This window comes from Myotis yumanensis, unplaced genomic scaffold, assembly GCF_028538775.1.
Source record: "Myotis yumanensis isolate MYYU_CA2020_CCGP unplaced genomic scaffold, mMyoYum1.0.hap1 SCAF_10, whole genome shotgun sequence".
NCBI lineage: Eukaryota > Metazoa > Chordata > Mammalia > Chiroptera > Vespertilionidae > Myotis > Myotis yumanensis.
In genome coordinates this window covers 57,317,904-57,337,607 of record NW_027223761.1, presented here as the reverse complement: position 1 = coordinate 57,337,607, position 19,704 = coordinate 57,317,904, and the positions used below count along the sequence as shown (strand labels likewise).

At 41.7% G+C, this 19,704-nt stretch overlaps 1 protein-coding gene and 1 pseudogene across 1 annotated transcript; both read right to left on the bottom strand.

Annotated features, from left to right (window-relative positions):
• Window positions 1-2,616: 2,616 nt before the first annotated feature.
• LOC139018470 (upstream-binding factor 1-like protein 1) lies at window positions 2,617-10,535 on the bottom strand (annotated as a pseudogene).
• Window positions 10,536-14,235: 3,700 nt separating this feature from the next.
• LOC139018469 (upstream-binding factor 1-like protein 1) lies at window positions 14,236-15,420 on the bottom strand. Its single transcript, XM_070427052.1, has one exon. It carries the CDS (start codon window positions 15,412-15,414, stop codon window positions 14,236-14,238), a length of 1,179 nt encoding a protein of 392 aa, XP_070283153.1. The 5' UTR covers window positions 15,415-15,420.
• Window positions 15,421-19,704: the final 4,284 nt, after the last annotated feature.

Sequence of the window (19,704 nt, the reverse complement as noted above, 5' to 3'; positions counted from 1 at the left end):
ATCAGAAGGATCATACACCATGACCAAGTAGGATTTATCCCAGAGATGCAAGGATGGTACAACATCCGTAAATCAATAAATGTGATACATCACATAAACAAATTGAAAGAAAAAAACCACATGGTCATATCAATTGATGCAGAAAAAGCATTCGACAAACTCCAACACCCATTTTTGATAAAAACTCTCAGAAAGGTGGGAATAGAAGGATCATACCTCAACATAATAAAAGCCATATATGACAGGCCCACAGCCAACATCATACTCAATGGACAAAAACTAACACCATTTCCCCTAAGAACAGGAACAAGACAGGGATGCCCACTCTCACCACTCCTGTTCAACATAGTACTGGAAGTATTAGCCATTGCAATTAGGCAAGAAGAAGAAATAAAAGGCATCCAAATTGGAAAAGAGGAAGTAAAACTGTCCTTATTTGCAGATGACATGATATTATACATACAAAACCCTAGAGACTCCATCAAAAAGCTACTAGACTTAATACATGAATTTGGCAATGTAGCAGGATGCAAAATTAACCCCAAGAAATCTGAGGCATTTCTATACACCAATAGTGAACTTTCAGAAAGGGAGATCAGAAAAACAATCCCATTTACCATCGCACCAAAAAAATTAAGATACCTAGGAATAAACTTAACTAAAGAGGTTAAAGACCTCTACTCAGAAAACTACAGGACGTTGAAAAAAGAGATAGAGGAAGACATAAACAGATGGAAGAACATACCATGTTCTTGGATTGGTAGAATCAACATCATTAAAATGTCCATACTACCCAAAGCAATCTATACATTCAACGCACTTCCCATTAAAATACCAATGGCCTTCTTCAAAGATCTAGAACGAACTCTCCAAAAATTCATCTGGAATAAAAAAAGACCCCGAATAGCTGCAACGATCCTGAGAAAGAACAAAGTAGGTGGGATCTCAATGCCAGATATCAAGCTGTATTACAAAGCCACTGTTCTCAAAACTGCCTGGTACTGGCACAGGAACAGACATATAGATCAGTGGAATAGAATAGAGAGTCCAGAAATTAGCCCGAACCAATATGCTCAATTAATTTTTGACAAAGGAGGCATGAACATACAATGGAGCCAAGATAGTCTCTTCAATAAATGGTGTTGGGAAAATTGGACAGACATATGCAAGAAAATGAAACTAGAGCACCAACTTACACCATACACAAGAATAAACTCAAAATGGATAAAGGACTTAAATGTACGACAGGAAACCATAAAAATTCTAGAAGAATACAAAGGCAACAAAATCTCAGACATATGCCAAAACAATTTCTTCACTGATACAGCTCCTAGGGCAGTTGAAACTAAAGAGAAAATGAACAAATGGGACTACATCAAAATAAAAAGCTTCTGCACAGCAAAAGAAACCATCAACAAAACAACAAGAAAACCCACCTCGTGGGAAAACATATTTGCCAACGTCATATCTGATAAGGGCTTAATCTCCAAAATTTATAGGGAACTCATACAACTTAACAAAAAGAAGATAAACAATCCAATCAAAAAATGGGCAAAGGATCTAAATAGACACCTTTCAAAAGAGGACATTCAGAAAGCCAAGAGACATATAAAAACATGCTCAAAGTCACTAATCATCCGAGAGATGCAAATCAAAACAACAATGAGGTACCATCTCACACCTGTCAGAATGGCCATCATCAACAAATCAACAAACGACAAGTGCTGGAGAGGATGTGGAGAAAAAGGAACACTTGTGCACTGCTGGTGGGAATGCAGACTGGTGCAGCCACTATGGAAGGCAGTATGGAGGTTCCTCAAAAAATTGGAAATGGAACTCCCATTTGACCCTGTGATCCCACTTCTAGGAATATATCCCAAGAAACCAGAAACACCAATCAGAAAGGATATATGCACCCAGATGTTCATAGCAGCACAATTCACCATAGCTAAGATCTGGAAACAGCCTAGGTGCCCATCAGTAGATGAATGGATTAGAAAACTGTGGTACAACTACACGATGGAATACTATGCTGCTGTTAAAAAGAAGGAACTACTACCATTTGCAACAGCATGGATGGAACTGGAGAGCATTATGCTAAGTGAAACAAGCCAGTCAATGAAGGAAAAATACCACATGATCTCACTCATTCATGGATAATAAAGACCATTACAAACTTTTGAACAATAATAGATACAGAGGCAGAGCTGCCTCAAACTGATTGTCAAACTGCAGTGGGAAGGCCAGAGAGAGTTGGGGGGCAGGAGGGAGGGGAGTAAGAGATCAACCGAAGGACTTGTATGCATGCATATAAGCATAACTAATGGACATAAGACACTGGGGGGTAAGGGAGGGTAGGGGTTTGTCAAGGGCGGGGGGGAAAAAAGGACACTTATGTAATACCCTTTGTAATACTTTAAGCGAAAAAAAAAAAAAAAAAAGAATGGTGAACTCATTTCTCACAGCAAATGTAGTGCAAGAGTCCAGAGGTAGAGTTCTTGCAGAGAATGTAGAAGTCACAGGCTCATGGTGCCCCCAGACATCCTTTGGCAGACAGAAAATGAGGAAAGGAAAACTTCTTTATTCAGAAATACACAGTCCAGTGCAGTGTGCTCCTCACAGCTGCCCAATCATCTCACTGTTTGTTTCAAGATCCTTCATTGCTTGGGGCTCCTAGGGGGAGTGGTACTGATGGTGTAGGGGGACCCAATAAAGGCTCAGATATATTTCTTCTCCCAGGAGAATTCTCTCTTCCCAGGTGTGTGGACCTGATATTGAGAATACTGTTCCAGTTCCCTGCTTCCCAACCCATCCTACTCTGTATTGAGGAGGAATAGGGGAAAGGAAGGAAGAAGCAAATCAATAAAAAGGGACAAGGACAAGAGTCCTTCAATTTACATAGATGCCAAAGACTTCTGTTGGGAAGTTCTCTGTCCCACCACCTAGGAATGCACAAAGCTCAGTTGGAGTCTGAGTCAGAGGTGTCCCCGAGGAAGATGAGCTGGAGCTGCTGTCATCTTCATCGCTACTGCTGGAGTCTGAGGAGCTGCTGCCTTTGGCCTTTCCCCCATGTTCCTTCTTTTCTTCAGATCCCCGTGAGCAATGAGAACAGTACCCATTTGTCTCTGAAGATGCCATCCTGGGAGCCTGTGGCCCTGGTTCTGTGCAAGCCCTCCTGGCAGAGGCCTTGCTGGTGGAGACTGCACATCTGTCCTGATGATCTTGGGGTCTGGCCCTCCACGCATTCTCATGTTCTTCCGCTTCCCAGAGGTTCTCTCTCTGTAGGCAAGTACTCCTCAGGAGACAGACACTTGAGCCAGTGCTCCAGGTCCACCTTGTACTGTTTCTGCAGCTCCTCAGCCTGCTTCCTATAATGCTCCCTCTGGCTCCTTGGGATGCGCTGCCAGCGTCTGCTAATCTCCACCATGCGCTCCCTCAGGGGCAGGCCTTGCAGCCCCCTATTCGACCACATATCCTGGTGGAACTTCTGGTATTTGTTCATGGGGGGCTTCTCGGGCTCTCCATGGAATTTTATCTCCTCCAAAAAATCGTGTTCTGGGGAAGACTTCACTTCGTTCCCTTTTACCTGAAATTTCTTGGGGGCTCTGTTTGGGTTCCTTTTGTGGACAACAGATGTCTTGGAGTTCTGCACTTGCTCATGGCGATCTTTTCTGAACTGATCCAGTTTCTCCTGAAACTTCTGTTTCTCCTTCTGGAAATCTTGAATATATTTCAGCTTCATGTCCTCTGGGAGCTCCTTGCCTTTCTCAGACATGACCTTGGTCAGTTCCTGATTCTTGAGTTTGGGGTACATTTGGGAATATAAGGGCCACTTCTCCTTGAAGAAGGGAAGGTAAGGAGTCAGGGACTGCTTGGCATGTCTGGGTGTTTCCTAAGTTTTTTTGCTTTTGTAAGAATTTTTAACATGTTCCTTAGCTTCCAGGACTAATTCTGCGTTAGCCTGTTTGTACTTCTATAACAAAAAGACTGTAGGCTGGGTGGATTATAATCAACATCAATGTATTTCTCACAGTTCTGGGGGCTGAAAAGTCCAAGGTCAAGATGCTGGCTGATTTAGTTTCTGGGGAAGACCTATTTCCTGTTTTATACACAGCTGCCTTCTCCTTCAGTCTTGACCAATTAGTAGAGGTGAGGGAGCTTTCTGGATTCTCATTCCTAAGTGCATTAATCCAATTCTCGAGGGCTTCAGTCTCATTATCGAATCACCTCCCAAAAGCCTTTTAAATCTATCAATAGTTTTAGGTAGTAGGTGATGAGTAAAGAATGAAATTGTGATTTACTGGGATTCTAAATCCAATGTAGCTGCCTGGGTTACCATATCTTACATTAACTCAAGGTCACTGCTTAAAGGAAAGAAAAGTTGAGCTATATCTTCTTAGACCTTAGATCATGATGCTGATCTAGAAATGACAATTTATAGGTTTTACTTTTGTGAAAGTAACATAGGTATATACTTCATAAAATGTCACATATTACCTAGAGCAACTGATATGAAAAACCATGGGTCCCTTTTCAGTATCTTGCTCTCTCTCATCTTCTGGCACCCCTATAATTTGGATGTTGGTACGCTTGAAGCTGTCCCAGAGGCTCCTTACACTATCTTCATATTTTCGGATTCTTTTTTCATTTTGCTTTTCCGGTTGGGTGTTTTTTGCTTCTTTGTATTTCAAATCTTTGACTTGATCCTTGCGACCCTCTGATCTGCTGTTGGGAGTCTATATAATATTCTTTATTTCAGTCAGTGTATGCTTAATTTCTAGTTGGTCCTTTATCACAACATCGAGGGTCTCATTAGATTTCTTGAGGATCTCACTACATTTATCGGCGGTCTTACCAGTCTTTTCAGGGATCTCACTACATTTATCGGCGGTCTTACCAGTCTTTTCAGGGATCTCACTACATTTATCTGCGGTCTCACCAGTCTTTTCGAGGGCCTTACTCAATTTATCGGCGGCTTCTAAACAGTTCTTTAAAAACCTTAAAAGCGTGGTTTTGAACTCTATATCCAACAGTTTGCTTTCCTCCAATTCTGTTGTTTGTGTCCTGTTTCTTTGTCTTGGCATTTTTATGCTTCGCTGTGTCGATAGAGTGCCTTTCTGTGCTAAGTGTCCCAATTACCTGAGGTAGACACTCTTGGTACACCCCCTTGTGGGCTTTGTGCACAGTCTTGTTGTGGTTAAGCCTTGATTGTTGTAGTTATCACTGTGAGGAATTGACCTCCAGGCCAATTGGCTGTGAGAATCAGCTGTGTGGGGCTAGACTTGCTTCGATGGGGCTTTGGTGCTCTCTGAGTCTGCCCCCTGAGTGTGTCTTTTATGGTTCCACGGAGCTGCAAGCTGGATGGTCCCATTCTGACCTCTGGGCTTCCTGGCTCCTGGATCTCTAGGGAGGTGCTAATCTAGCTTTGCCTGAGGCTATCCAGCAAAAGCCTCCCTGCAGGGCTTGGGCGGGGCGGGTCCCATGGGATCAACAGGGCGGGGTTAGCAATTATGGCTGCTCTCAGTCTTGCCCTCAGAGGCTCTGCTTCTCAGTGTCCCAGTAGTCGCTGCAAGCCCCACGGGGAGAGAAAGCTGCCCTAGGGTTCTGAGCGATGCCAGACAGTCCCGCTTCTCCCGTATGAGTCTGGGCCCCTAGAGACTTGCCCAGAACTGGAGCTCAGAGCCTGAGACTCCCTCCCGATTGAAAACGACAACCGCACCCTCAGCCTCCAGCCAGCTCCGCATGCACTCCGAACCTTAGTATTTCACTTCAGCACTGTGCCTCCTCTGAGCCTCGGTATGCTTTTCTCTTTCCTCCTAGTTGTAGAACTTCCACTCAGCCAGCTTTCCTGTGGTTTTGGATGATGTCCGTTCCGTCTTTTAGTTGTATTTTTGAAGTGGTTGTTCGAGGCAGCAAACTCCCGTGTTTACCTATGCCGCCATCTTGGTTTCTCTATCTATCTTTTGTTCTTGATATCTAAGGATAATGGTAATAATTCAAGTTGCTGTGTTTGTTTTTTTCTTTTTAACCCTCTCCTGAGGATACTTTTGCATTTATTTTTTTATAGAGTCACAAGGATATTTTTTCCATGATTTTTAGAGAGAGTGGAAGAGAAAGAGAAAGACAGAAAAATATCTATGTGAGAGAACACATCACTTGGTTGCCTTCTGCATGGGTCCCAACCAGGGCCCTGGCCTGGAAGGAGCTAGCATCCCAGGTAAGTGCCCTTGACCTGAATCACATCCCAGACCAGGGGTCCTCAAACTACTGCCCGCGGGCCACATGCAAATACAAATATTGTATTTGTTCCCGTTTTGTTTTTTTTTACTTCAAAATAAGATATGTGCAGTGTGCACAGGAATTTGTTCATAGTTTTTTTTTTTTTTTTTTTTTTTTTTTTTTTTAAACTATAGTCCGGACCTCCAACAGTCTGAGGGACAGTGAACTGGCCCCCTGTTTAAAAAGTTTGAGGACTCCTGTCCCAGACTAACTCAGTTCACAATCCAATGCTCTATTCACTGAGCCAAACCACCTTAAGTTCTTGGGTATTTTTGAAAAAATATTTTGTTATACTATGTCCAAGTCCATCTACTGGAAAATATTGAGTATATCAAGGCGAAATTAGTCCCTGGATCCCAGAGGAGCCATCGAAAGAAACATGCATCTCTGAAATCTAGCTCAGGGGCAATGAACCTGTGGTCCAGGGTAGGTTGCTGCCAAGTTTAAGAGGTTAGGATCTGTCCCTGATTCCAGCATCTAGCTACAGTGGGGTCCTTACTCTAAGAAACCCAGTTCAAGGCCCAGATGGGGAGCAGTGCCCTCTGGTGTCCTTGGAGCAAACCAGAGAAATCCCCATTTCCCTGAGACTGCCCTGCAGGGGAGTTACCTGTAGGGGGAGCCAGAGGAACAGAGAACCCAGCTCTTGCAGGGGCAACTCCTCCCAGGGGTGGGCAAACTTTTTGACTCGAGGGCCACAATGGGTTCTTAAACTGGACCAGAGGGCCGGAACAAAAGCATGGATGGCGTGTTCGTGTGAACTAATATAAATTCAAAGTAAACATCATTACATAAAAGGGTACGGTCTTTTTTTTTTTTTTAGTTTTATTCATTTCAAACGGGCCCACGGCTGCCTCAGACACTAGCTCCTGGTCTTGTTAGAACACAGGTGGCTGTGCCTCAACCACAGAGATTCTTCACTCAGTGCGTCTGGGGCTGGAGAGCTGGCATAGCTGGCAAATTATAAGCTGCTGGTGGTGGTGGTTCCAGGACCATACTCTCAAAATCTCCAATTTAACTCAATGTTCATTAAAGATGACGGTTGTACAAGAATGGACAATTGAAAAAACAACTTTCAATAACACAAGGATGGAAGTTCAGGCCGTGGACCTGCTGCTGCAGCTTTTTGCAGTCTGCAGCAGGGAGAAGGGAGTGATAGCTTTGTAGCCCTTTGGCCCATACAGCTATGGGAGGGCAGCAGGATGGCTGCTATGCATAGTCCTTGGTTTTCAGAGCTCAGGACATCAAGCAACAGGGTACTGGCCAGATGTGTGGGGGTCCAGGCAGCCCCTCCTTTGTAGCCTTTCCTTCCCTGTGCTGTCCTCAAAGCCAGTAGGTGATCAGGAAATGTGCCCTCACTGCAAGGGTTCTCAAAGTGTGCTTCTGAGAACCCTGTGGATCTGTGAAGTCATATTTTTACTTTATTTGCCCTTTGAATTTCTAGGTGGTTTTATAAATGTTATTTTAAATTATTTAAAATATTTTTTTTCAGTTTAACTTTGAATGTGGCATGGCCTGACATAACCCCATGAACAAAAAGCTTTGGGGAGCCCATAGTGATTTTGCCAGCTTATCTGAGGTAAAATTTGCATACTATAACTTCACCCGTTTAATATGTACAGTTTGATGACTTTAATAAATTTTTATTTATGGGGCGCGGGTACAGTGTTTTGGCCAGGTTCAAGCCTCGGACTAATGAAAGGACAGTGTCCTCTCATTGCCACATGCAAGTCCCAGCTGGAGGGCAGGGCCCTCCCAGCACAATTATAGCCAACAGCTATAGTTGTAAGCTTGAACCTATGGTCCAAACATGTAGCCCCACGTGCCTTGTGATAGAGTTCAGGTGCATGTAGTTGAGTAGGGTTGAATCTCATGAGAATGCTGTAAACAGCTTGATCACGCCTCGTGGCATCTGCTATAAAGTAAAGACATGGCTTGTGGGCTCTGGCGCTGTCTCCTCAGCAGGGAGCAGCGTCCCACTGAGACTAAGCTTTCATTCTCTTGTCTGTCTTTTCTCAATCCTTCCAACCGCCCCCCGCCCTGCCTCCCCCCCGACTCAGGGTCACTTTACCAGGCTGAGCTGGCATGGCACATAAGACGCCCTGGGACTGAGTATGCCATGGCCATGCCGGCTCGCCACAGTTATTAAATTTGTTTTGTGCAACCATCATCACAGCCACTTTTAGAATACTTGCAGCCTTCAAAAAAGATCCATCATCGTCTTTCAATGTCAAGCTCTAATGCACTCCCCACCTCTAGGCAACTATTAATCAACTTTCTGTCTCTAAAATTTTGCCTTTTTAGAAATATCATTTCATGTAATCATACAATTCATAGCCCTCATTGCAGTTTTAATTTCCATATGTACTACAAAGGACATTGAGCTTCTTTTCCTGTATGGTATAGACTGGATAATTGTGTCCTCACAAAATTCATATGTTAAAATCTAATCATTAAGGTAATCTCATTTAAAGTAGGGCCTTTGGGAGGTGATGAGCATATGAGGGTGGAGCTCTCATGAGTAGGATTAGTGCCCTTATTAAAGAGACTCCAGGAAGCTCTCTCACCTATTCTAATAGGTAAAGACAGAGGGAGAAGACAGCTGTATATAAACCAGGAAATAGGCCTTCCCCAGAAACTGAATCAGCCAACATATTGACCTCGGACTATTCAGACCCCAGAACTGTGAGAAATATATTGATGTTTTTTTATAAACAACACAGTCTACAGTCTTTTTGTTATATATAGAAGTTCAAATAGGCTAAAACAATGTCCTTAGTAGCCATCCATATATCTTTAGTGAAGTAAGTGCCTACTCAATTCTTCTACATTTTTCAATGATCATTGGGTTTTTATGTCTTTATTTGGAATTATAAGAGTTCTTGGATGCAAATCCTTTATCAGATATATGTATTGAAAATATTTTCTCCCTGTCTATGGGCCTTTTTGTTTTATTAAAACATTAACAAAAACACACAACAATCCTAGGTAGTGTGGGAGAGAGGGGGAGGGAAGGGATTCTAGCTTGTCTATCCCAACATGCCCCCCTCCACACACACACATGTACATGTACACACAGCGGCTCTGCTGTGGCTGAGATTCCATAGTCCTTTCTGGTTGTTGCAGAAGTGAGGGGCCAGGAGGTAAGCAACCACCCAGGGCCATGACCTGATTTGTGGTCCAGAATTTCAGCATTGTCAACTGCCATTCATCTCATCCAAAGTTTAGGGTTCACCCAACCCAACCTGAGGATGGACAGACCACCTGGCGATTACTGAAAAGAGGTTAGGTGGCTGGAACTATCTGTGGTTGGACAGTTATTATGGTTGTTATTTGCAAGTAATATGTAAATAATCTTTCAGTATAAAAATGCTGATCTGTATCATTCTATTATTTAGTTCTTGTGGAATAAAGTTAACTTCTAGATATCTAAGGAGACTGATAATACTTCAAGTTGTTTTTTTTTCTTTTTACATAAAAACTAGACTTCTCAAGAATTGATTTCTGCATTGTTTTTATTTCATATTATAATTTAGACATATGAATTTCCCTGTTACTATTTCTGGTTACCTTTGTAAAATGTAAATCATATTGTTTAATTTAGCTTTGTTTCTTTTTTTGGAAAAATATTTGATTATATGTACAAGTCACTCTACTGGAAAATATTTAGTATATAAAGATGGAGTTAGTCCCTGGGCCCCTGCATCTCTGAAATCTGGCTCAAGGGAATAAGCTTGTGGTCCAGAGCAGGTGGTGGCCAAGTTCAAGAGGTTATACTGTCCCTGTTTTCAGTATCTACCTGCAGTGATGGCAAACCTATGACACATGTGTCAGAGGTGACACGCGAACTCATTTTTTTGGTTAATTTTTCTTTGTTAAATGGCATTTAAATATATAAAATAAATATCAAAAGTATAAATCTTTGTTTTACTATGGTTGCAAATATCAAAAAAATTTCTGTATGTGACACGGCACTAGAGTTAAGTTAGGGTTTTTCAAAATGCTGACACACCGAGCTCAAAAGGTTCGCCATCACTGCACTAGAGGAATCCCTGCTCCAACAAATCCAGTTCAAGGCCTAGATGGGGAGCAGGGCCCTCTGTTGACCTTGGAGCAAACCAGAGAAATCCCCATTTCCCTAAGCTGTCCTGCAGGGGAGTTACCTGTAGGTGGGGCCAGAGGAACAGAGAACCCAACTCTTCTAGGTGTAACACCTCAGACACTAGTTCCTGGGACTTGTGAGAGGAAACAGCTCCCATTGCCCAAAGACAGGCTCTCAAGAGGAGCTGAGGAAAGCCCTTATGCTCCACTAGCCCTGGAAATTTTCAGGAGCAGCCATGACCCAGGGACCAGGATGGACTTTAGGGAGTAAAATGAGAGGTTTTCCAGGTGTAGAAGAGACTGGTGGTGCCAAGGAATCCCGAGGCTCCTCAGGAGACTACACTCATTGCCAAAGGTTAAATATGAAGAGAGAATCTTAAAAGCAGTAAGGGAAAAGCAATTAGTTACCTGTCAGGGAGTGCCCATAGGGATGTCAGCTGATTTCTCAACAGAAAAGTTGCAGGACAAAAAATATCGCAGGCTTGAAGGGAGTGGCAAGAAATATTCAAAATGATGAAAAACAAGGACCTACTATCAAGATTAATCTACCCAGCAATTCTATCATTTAGAATTGAAGGTCAGATAAACAGCTTCACAGACAAGAAAAAGCTAAAGGAGTTCATTGCCATCAAATCAGAATTACATAGTATGTTTAAGGGTCTTCGAAGAAGAAGAGGAAGAATAAGAAGAAAAAAGATTAAAAATATGAACAATAAGCACCTCAAGAGTGGTATAATTTATTGATGCTTCATATAGAAATGAAAATAAAATGGTAACAATTATAATAGCAATTCCATCTCTGTACATTAATTAGGAAGTTTGGCACTTAAAATTTTAAAATAAATATTACTGTATATCAGCTCAAGGAAACCATTACTTATAACAAGATGAATCCCAGTTGTATTCTAAGAGTTGTCCCTACACAGAAAAATTACTTCAATAATCTTTAGGCTGGAAAAAAGTATAAAATGACAATAAATACATATCTATCAACAATTGAACCTAAAAAAAAAAACCAACAAGGAATCTAATATGCAAAATGAACTAATGAATAGAATAGAACCACAGTCATGGAAACATGGAACAGACTAAGGAATCTCAGAGGGACGGAGGAGCAAAGGTGGGTAGAGATTAAATAATTTATATGCATTATCTATGGACACAGACAGAAGAGTGATGAAGGCCTGAGGCAGGGCAGGAATTGGGTGGAGGAGGGCAATGAGGGGTGGGGGAGAAGAGACATCTGTAACATTCTCAACAATGAAGATGTTAAAAGAGAGAGAGACTGCCTCAGAATTGAGGTGCTACAAGTGTCTGCATAAAAACCGGATCTGGCCCTAACCAGTTTGGCTCAGTGGATAGAGTGTCTGCCTGCAGACTCAAGGGTCCCAGGTTCGATACCAGTCAAGGGCATGTACCTTGGTTGCGGTCACATCCCCAGTACAGAGTGTGCCGGAAGCAGCTGATCGATGTTTCCCTCTCATCGATGTTCCTAACTCTGTATTCCTCTCCCTTCCTCTCTGTAAAAAATTAATAAAATATATTAAAACAAAAAATGGATCTGCTTTTGCAGTCTGTGGGGGCCCCTGGAGGCTCAGGACTATTGGACTTGACTCAAGGATGCATGGCCTAGAGGGGGAGAGGAGCCCTGGGTCCAGACCAGAACTTCAGGGGCTTCTGGGGCTCTAGTGGGACCTCCTTGCTCTGCTGATGCTCCCATGTGACAGCCCTGCATGATTTTTTCCGAGTTGGCTCCTGCTCAACAGGAAGGCTTCAGAGGCCTCCTTAAGTCAAGGGATCTGGGGAGAGCGGCCAGAGCAGGCCAGAAGACCCAAGAGGGAGTAGGAAGGGAGTGGCAGGTGGTACCAGGGTCCTCAATTTCCTCCTGGGCTCTGGACCTGCACAGAGCAGGCAGTCATTTGGAGAGGATGGGGCCAGGAAGAGATAGTGATCCTCTGCACTTGGTTGAAAGAGTAGCTGCAAGAAAAGAAGGGGAGAGTGAGAATGCTATGAGGTGGAAAAGGTGGCATCCACATTTGGCAGAAAGGAAGAAATCAACCTAGTTTTTTGTTTGTTTGCTTGTGAATCAACTGGGAAACAGGCCTTTTAGAAGCATAAAATCTTCTGATTGTAATTTTATTCCCAGTTCATCATGTACAATGAGGAAATGGATAAGTGAACAGATGCTTATTTTAACCAATGCCATCTGATTGTAGTAGAAAATTCAGAATTTTAGTCTGTATTTGCCCAGTATTTGTACTTTCCTGCCTCTTACTGATTATACTTCCTGGTCCTTTCCTTCCTGCTTAGACTGGAACTATAACTCTCATCTCTGTAGCCCATGCAACTAGGATAAGGCTCACAGAGCAGTAGATGCTGAAAATGTATGATTTAAAAGCATGGTTCACAAGCAGAGGTGTGAAAACTGTTATTATTTTCTAATACTGTAATTGTACACTTATAAGACACATAATGAACTATTTTACTAAGACATCAAGAAATAAGATAAACTCTCAAGTCCTGACTGCTTCCATATATGAACACAAGTGCACCCTGGCCAGTTTGGCTCAGTGGATAGAATGTCAGCCCATGGACTGAAGGGTTGCAGGTTTAGTTCCGGTCAAGTGCACATACTTGGTTGTAGGATTGATCCCTGGCCTCTGATAGCACACGTGTGGGAGGCAACCAATCCGTGTGTCTCTTTTACATAAATGTTTTCCTCCCTTCTACTCTCTCTAAAAACCAATGGAAAAATATCCTTGAGTGAGGATTAACCAAAAAAAAGGGGGGAGGGGGAGGGATATGTGATTCATTTGTACATAGAGCATTAGGAAGGGTTTGGGGCAGAAACCAGAATAAAATCAGACAGTGCCTGGAAAATTGGAGCCAAGAGTCAAAGGGGACTGACTTTAATGAGCACTTAATTGGAATGAAAGGGGGGACTTTTAAAAATTTAATTGCCAATTTTTGAAACCGGCAAGAAAAATGTAAGAGATGAATATACATATAGAAATCGTGCTGCCCACAAGCTCCATCCCCTCACAAGTCAGGGAAGACCAATACTTACTTCAGAGAGAAGGGAGACAGGTATCAGGGGCTTGACAATTTATTTTTCCCCAACTTTATAAATTAATCTAAAAAAAAACACACAAAAAACTTTTATATTTTCTTCTTATAAATATATTTTTATTGATTTCAGAGAGGGAGACAGATAGAAACATCAAGGATGAGAGAGAATCATTGATCGGCTGCCTCTTGCATGCCCCCTACTGGGGATCAAGCCCACAACCAGGCATGTGGCCATGACTGGACTCTAACTCAGGACCCTTGAGTCTGCAGGCCTATACTCCATCCACTGAGCCAAACCAGCTAGAGCCCCCAAAATTTTCTTAAAGGCAATTATCCTATCTCCAATAAATCAGATCTTCCCCACACCAGTTCCAGTACAAGAGTCCTGAGAGACAGTTTCACAGAGAAAAAGTGCAGGTCATTGCATCAGGGGAGTCCCTACTGCCTCGATCAGATACAAGTTGAAAATAAAGCTTCTCACCTCAGAAAACTCAGTCCAATCGAGTGTACCCTCCAGAGCCTGGTCATCTCATTGTTTATTTCAAGAGCATTAATTCCATGGAGTTTCTCTGGAGGGTAGATTTGAGGTATAGAGGAGAGCCAGATGTCCTACAAAAGATTTCTTCTTTCCAACTTGACCTATTTTCTTTTGTGGAAGGAAGGAGAGACAGACAAAAATGAAAAGGGACAGAGAGAATAGCCCCTTAATTTGGTGTCAGTGCCAAGGACTATGGTTGGAAAGTTCTCTATCTCACCATTTAGAAGTGAACATAGCTCAGTTGGAGTGAGTCAGAGGCTGGAGTTGCTGTCCTCACATTCTATATCTACATCTTCATCTTCACTGCTGGAGTCTGAAGATACAATGCCTTCTGCCTTTCCCCCATGTTCCTTCTTTTCTTCAGATCCCTGCGAAGTCCCTGATGACTTAATCTCTGGAGCCTGCAGCTCCTGCTCCTGTGGAAGCCCTCCTTGCATAGTCCCTGATGGTAGAGACTGCACATCTGTCCTGATGATCTTGGGGTCCGGGCCTCCACGCATGTTCATGTTCTTATGCTTCCCATAAGTCCTCTCTCTGTAGGCAGCGTACTCCTCAGGAGACAGGCTCTTGAGCCAGTGCTCCAGGTCCACCTTGTACTGTTTCTGCAGCTCCTCAGCCTGCTTCCTATAATGCTCCCTCTGGCTCCTTGGGATCCGCTGCCAGCGTCTGCTAATCTCCACCATGCGCTCCCTCAGAGGCAGGCCTTGCAGCTCCCTACTTGACCACATATCCTGGTGGAACTTATGGTATTCATTCATGGGGGGCTTCTCGGGCTCTCCATGGAATTTTATCTCTTCTGAAAAAGCGTTTTCTGTGAAAGACATCACATCTTTCTCATTTCCCTGAAATTTCTTGGGGCCTCTGGATGGGCTTCTTTTTGGGACAACAGATGGCTTGGAGTCCTGCACTAGCTCAGAGCAGTCTTTCCTGAACTGAGCCAGTTTCTCCTGATACTCCTGTCTCTCCTTCTGGAAATCTTGAATATATTTCATCTTCTCCTCCTCTGGGAGCTCCTTGTATTTCTCAGACATGACCTTGGTCAGCTCCTTGTTGGTGAGTTTGGGGTACATTTGGGCATACAAAGGCCGCTTCTCCTTGAAGAAGCGAAGGTAAGGAGTCACGGGCTGCTTGGGCATTTCTGGATGTTTCTTGGACATTTTGCTTTTGTAGGAATTTTTAACATGTTCTTTAGCTTCCAAGACTAATTCTTTCATAGTGCGAATCTTTCTCAATTTATAAGAAACCCCTAACCACTTGAGTTTGCACATTTCTCCAGAATAATCTTTAAAAGCTACTTTTCCCCAGTCCATCTGTGACTGGGTTGTTTTGAATGTGTGCTTGTCATTGGGTGGAAGGTTATTCTCCATTCTTTCCAGTAGCTCTGCAATGTCTTCTTCACACCAGTTATCTTCGCTATTAGTCAATGCCATCTCTAAATCTTTGGGCCACTTGTATGGTCCTAGCTGTTTAAACACCTCAGCAGGATCTCAAACTTCTTCACTCTCAATACTTCCCTGGTGAATTATGTCCAGATGTGTGATTTTATGTTTCTGTGGAGATAGAAAAGTTACTCTTCAATGCAATAAATGAGATGATCACATGCCACTTAGGCGATGTCCCTTCTATAATTTAATTTACAAAGGAAAAATACAAGTGAAAACTGGCTCATCTTGAAAATGAAATTAAGATCAACTTTAAAATTCATCATTCTTCATTTTCAATATCAAACATCCTCAAGCTCAAGAAAATAAAAGAAAGGCAGAGAGAAAGAAACAAGAAAAAAATAAAATTTCTCTCAAGTTCTATCCTAGCATGCCTTTCCATTTGTCTTACCACAGCTTGTCTTAATTACAAGTGAACCAAACAAATGACCAGCAACTCACTCAACAGGCATAAGATAAAACAAAGGATGGTTGAGTTAAACATATTAAAATGAAAGAAAAATGCTTAAAATGGAAAGGACTTCAAGACAACAATTGTTTTTTTTTTTTTTTTTTTTTTTATATTTTATTGATTTTTTACAGAGAGGAAAGGAGAGAGATAGAGAGTCAGAAACATCGATGAGAGAGAAACATCGATCAGCTGCCTCCTGCACACTCCCCACTGGGGATGTGCCCGCAACCCAGGTACATGCCCTTGACCGGAATCGAACCCGGGACCCTTCAGTCCGCAGGCCGACGCTCTATCCACTGAGCCAAACCGGTTTCGGCTAGACAACAATTGTTTAATTTTTGTCCACAATAGCCTGAAATAGACCACACATATATTAGAATGGCCAAAATTCACCTGTGTAACCTACACACCCATTAGTCACTTAGATATCTGGGCTATGTTATCAGATAAATTTTACTGGCATAACAGTGTTTGTGTTCAAGTAACCCTTATTTTTCTTTTATTTTTTAATATGTTTTTACTGATTTCTTAGAGGAAGAGAGAGAAAGAGAGAAGAGAGAGAGAGAGAGAGAGAAACATCAATGATGAGAGAGAATCATTGATTGGCTGCCTCTTGCATGGCCCCTACTGAGGATTGATCCTGTAACCCGGGCATGTGCCCTTGACAGGAATTGAACCTGAGACCCTTCATTTTGCAGGCCAACCATCTATGCACTGAGCCAAACCAGCTAGGACACCCTTATTTTTCTTAATAGTCCCAAAGCCCAAGCCTAGCAATGCTGGCAATTCATATATGCCAAAAAGAAATCATAAAGATCTTCCTTTAACTTAAAAGAAATATAACCAATGCCATTATAAATGGGGAATTCTTAGAAGGATTCTCTTTAAACTCGGAGATAAGAACAAGGACAGTCATTACCACTGCTTCTGTACAATAGTCTTAGCTGTCACAATTTATAAAAATGATGGGTGGGGAGATGAGAAAAGAAAACAAATGAATGATTGAAAATAAAAATATCATATTTTTCATGTTAGAATATCCATAAAGGGTGACTATATTATAGAAAAAAAACTATATACCAACAATTCTTTGGATAAAAACTAGGAAAGAGATAGAAAAATGTATTTAAGATTAAAAGGCTTATTTGAAAGCCCTGCCTGGTGTTTTCAGTGGTTAGAGCATCAGCCCACCCACCAAGGGTCTCAAGTTTGATTCCCACTCAAGGACTAATAACTGAGTTTTGGTTATCTCTCCATCCTTGATCAGGAAGCATGAGGCAACCAGTCAATGTGTCCCTCTCACATCAATGTTTCTCTCTCTCTCCCCTCTCCTGCCCTCCCTTCTACTCTCTCTGAAAATTAATGGAAAAAAATTGTCTTCAGGTGAGGATTTAAAACAAAAAAGACTTTTTGAAGGCTACAAAATCCTGAGTATTCTGGCGCCTGTATAACACATTCCACTTTTCTTTCTTGTTCCTTCCAGATTCAATGGCTTTTTTCAGTTACTTGAACTTATTACACTTCTTCCCACTTCAGGATCCACACCTAAAGGCACCCTAATTTTTTTCAAGCTTTCTTCAAAGGCCACTTCCTTATCCTAGCCCAAGTTTACATTTCACTATACCCCTTCCCTTTTTTCCTTCATAGCATTAACCCGTATTGTAACTAAAATTCCTGTAGCTATTTATGCAATGCTTTGCTCCCTGACTATAGCCTTCATGAGGATAGGAATGATGTCTGTCTGGATCATGGCTGCTCCTTGGTACCTAGTACAAGCTGTAAATAAACAAGCAATGAAATACAGTCAAACCTCGCCTCCCATCTCAAATAGTTTGTTTCTCAACTAAGCTGTTCATAGAAAAAAATGTCTTGGTTGTGGAACCAAAACTTCTGTTTTCAACCAGACAAATGTTTATGCTGATACCCCAGTGTGACAAAGTGTCTCTCAGGCAACAAACAAAGGAGAGAATGCTTTTGTTGCTGGCCAAAATCTACAATTATCACAACCTTCAAACATAGAGAGGCCTTCCAGAATGCTAATGTTGCCCTGGCTGGTTTGGCTCAGTGGATAGAGCATCAGCCTTGTGACTAAAGGTCTGGGTTCCATACCAGTTAAGGGCAAATGCCAGGGTTTTGGGCTCAATCACTGGAAGGGGCATATAGGAGGCAGCTAATCAATGATTCTCTTTTATCATTGATGTTTCCATCTCTCTCTCTCTGAAATAAATAAAAATATATTTTTAAAAAAAGAAAGAAAAAAGGAAAGAGTGTTAATGTTGCTAAGGGTGTGAAAATGCTCACAAAACAATCACATTCAACCAAATAGGTATAACAGCTGTTGTTGATTGGATAAACAAAAACCACTTAGCTGCTGATAGGATTTCTAGGCAATGATACAGGAAAAATTCCTTTAAGGCTGGTCCAGGGTGGTCTGATAAATTTAAGAAAAGAATTGCTTATTTGTACACAGTACATTAGACATGTACTGCATGTAAGAAAGGTTAAAACAGGGAATCATTTGGGGTCTGGAACAGATTAATTCAATTTTGGCTCACTGGGAAAAATTCTAATGAGAAAAAAGTGATTCGGTTTTTGAACAAATTGCTTCTCAAAGCGCCTTCCAGAACAAATTAAGTTTGAGAAACAAAGTCCCACTGTAATGTAAGAATGCTTTCAAATTATCATTCACAGTATTGAATAATGTTTACAGATTAAAAGATATGTTTTAAATTACAGTGACAATAATCTCAAATCAAACTGTCATTCTCACCCTGCCTTCATGGCTCAGTGGTTGAGTGTTGATCTATAAACCAGGAAGTCACGGTTTGATGCTGGGCACATGCACAGGTTGTCAGCTTGATCCCCAGTGGAGGGCATGTGGGAAATAGCTGCAGCTATGGATTCTTTCCCCATAATTGATGTCTCTATCTCTCTCCCTCTCCCTTCTGCTCTGAAATCAATAAAAGTATATTTTGTGAAAATATATATAATTCTCTAGTTGATATGAATTTAGATTATCTCTAATGTGATTTCAGGGAATCATATACAGTGTATATATCTTAAACCAACAGTATTTTAGTCTCATATTTTTCATTGATGTATGACTTCTACTCATTGCCTGTTCTAAATAGTTGCTGGATGAATAAAAGTATTACTATTAATCTATGTTAAGATTCTCTAGTTCAAAGACCCTGCATAGCTGCAGCAATCCTGAAAAAGAAGAACAAAGTTGGAGGGATCGTAACACCAGATATCAAGCTATATTACCAAACATCTATTCTCAAAACTGCCTGGTACTGGCACAAAAACAGACATATAGACCAATGAAACAGAACAGAGAACCCAGAAATCGACCCAAGCCACTATGCTCTATTAATATTTGACAAAGGAGGCAAGAGTATACAATCGAACCAACACAGTCTCTTCAATAAATGGTGTTGGGAAAATTGGACAGATACATGCACACACACAAAAAAATGAAATTAGACCACCAACTTACACCATACACACAAAAAACCTCAAAATTGATAAAGGACTTAAACATAAGATGGGAAACCATAAAAAAAAAATCTTAGAAGAGTCAGTCTATAAGCAGCAAAATAGCAGACATATGTCATAGCAATATCTTTTACCGATATAGCTCCTAGGACAATTGAAACTAAGGAGAAAATAAACAAATGGGACTATATCAAAATAAAAAGCTTTTGCACAGCAAAAGAAACCATCAACAAAACAACAAGAGAGCCCACTGCAGTTTAGGAGAAACCAAGATGGCGGCATAGGTAAACACTGGAGATTGCTGCCTCACACAACCACTTCAAAAATAC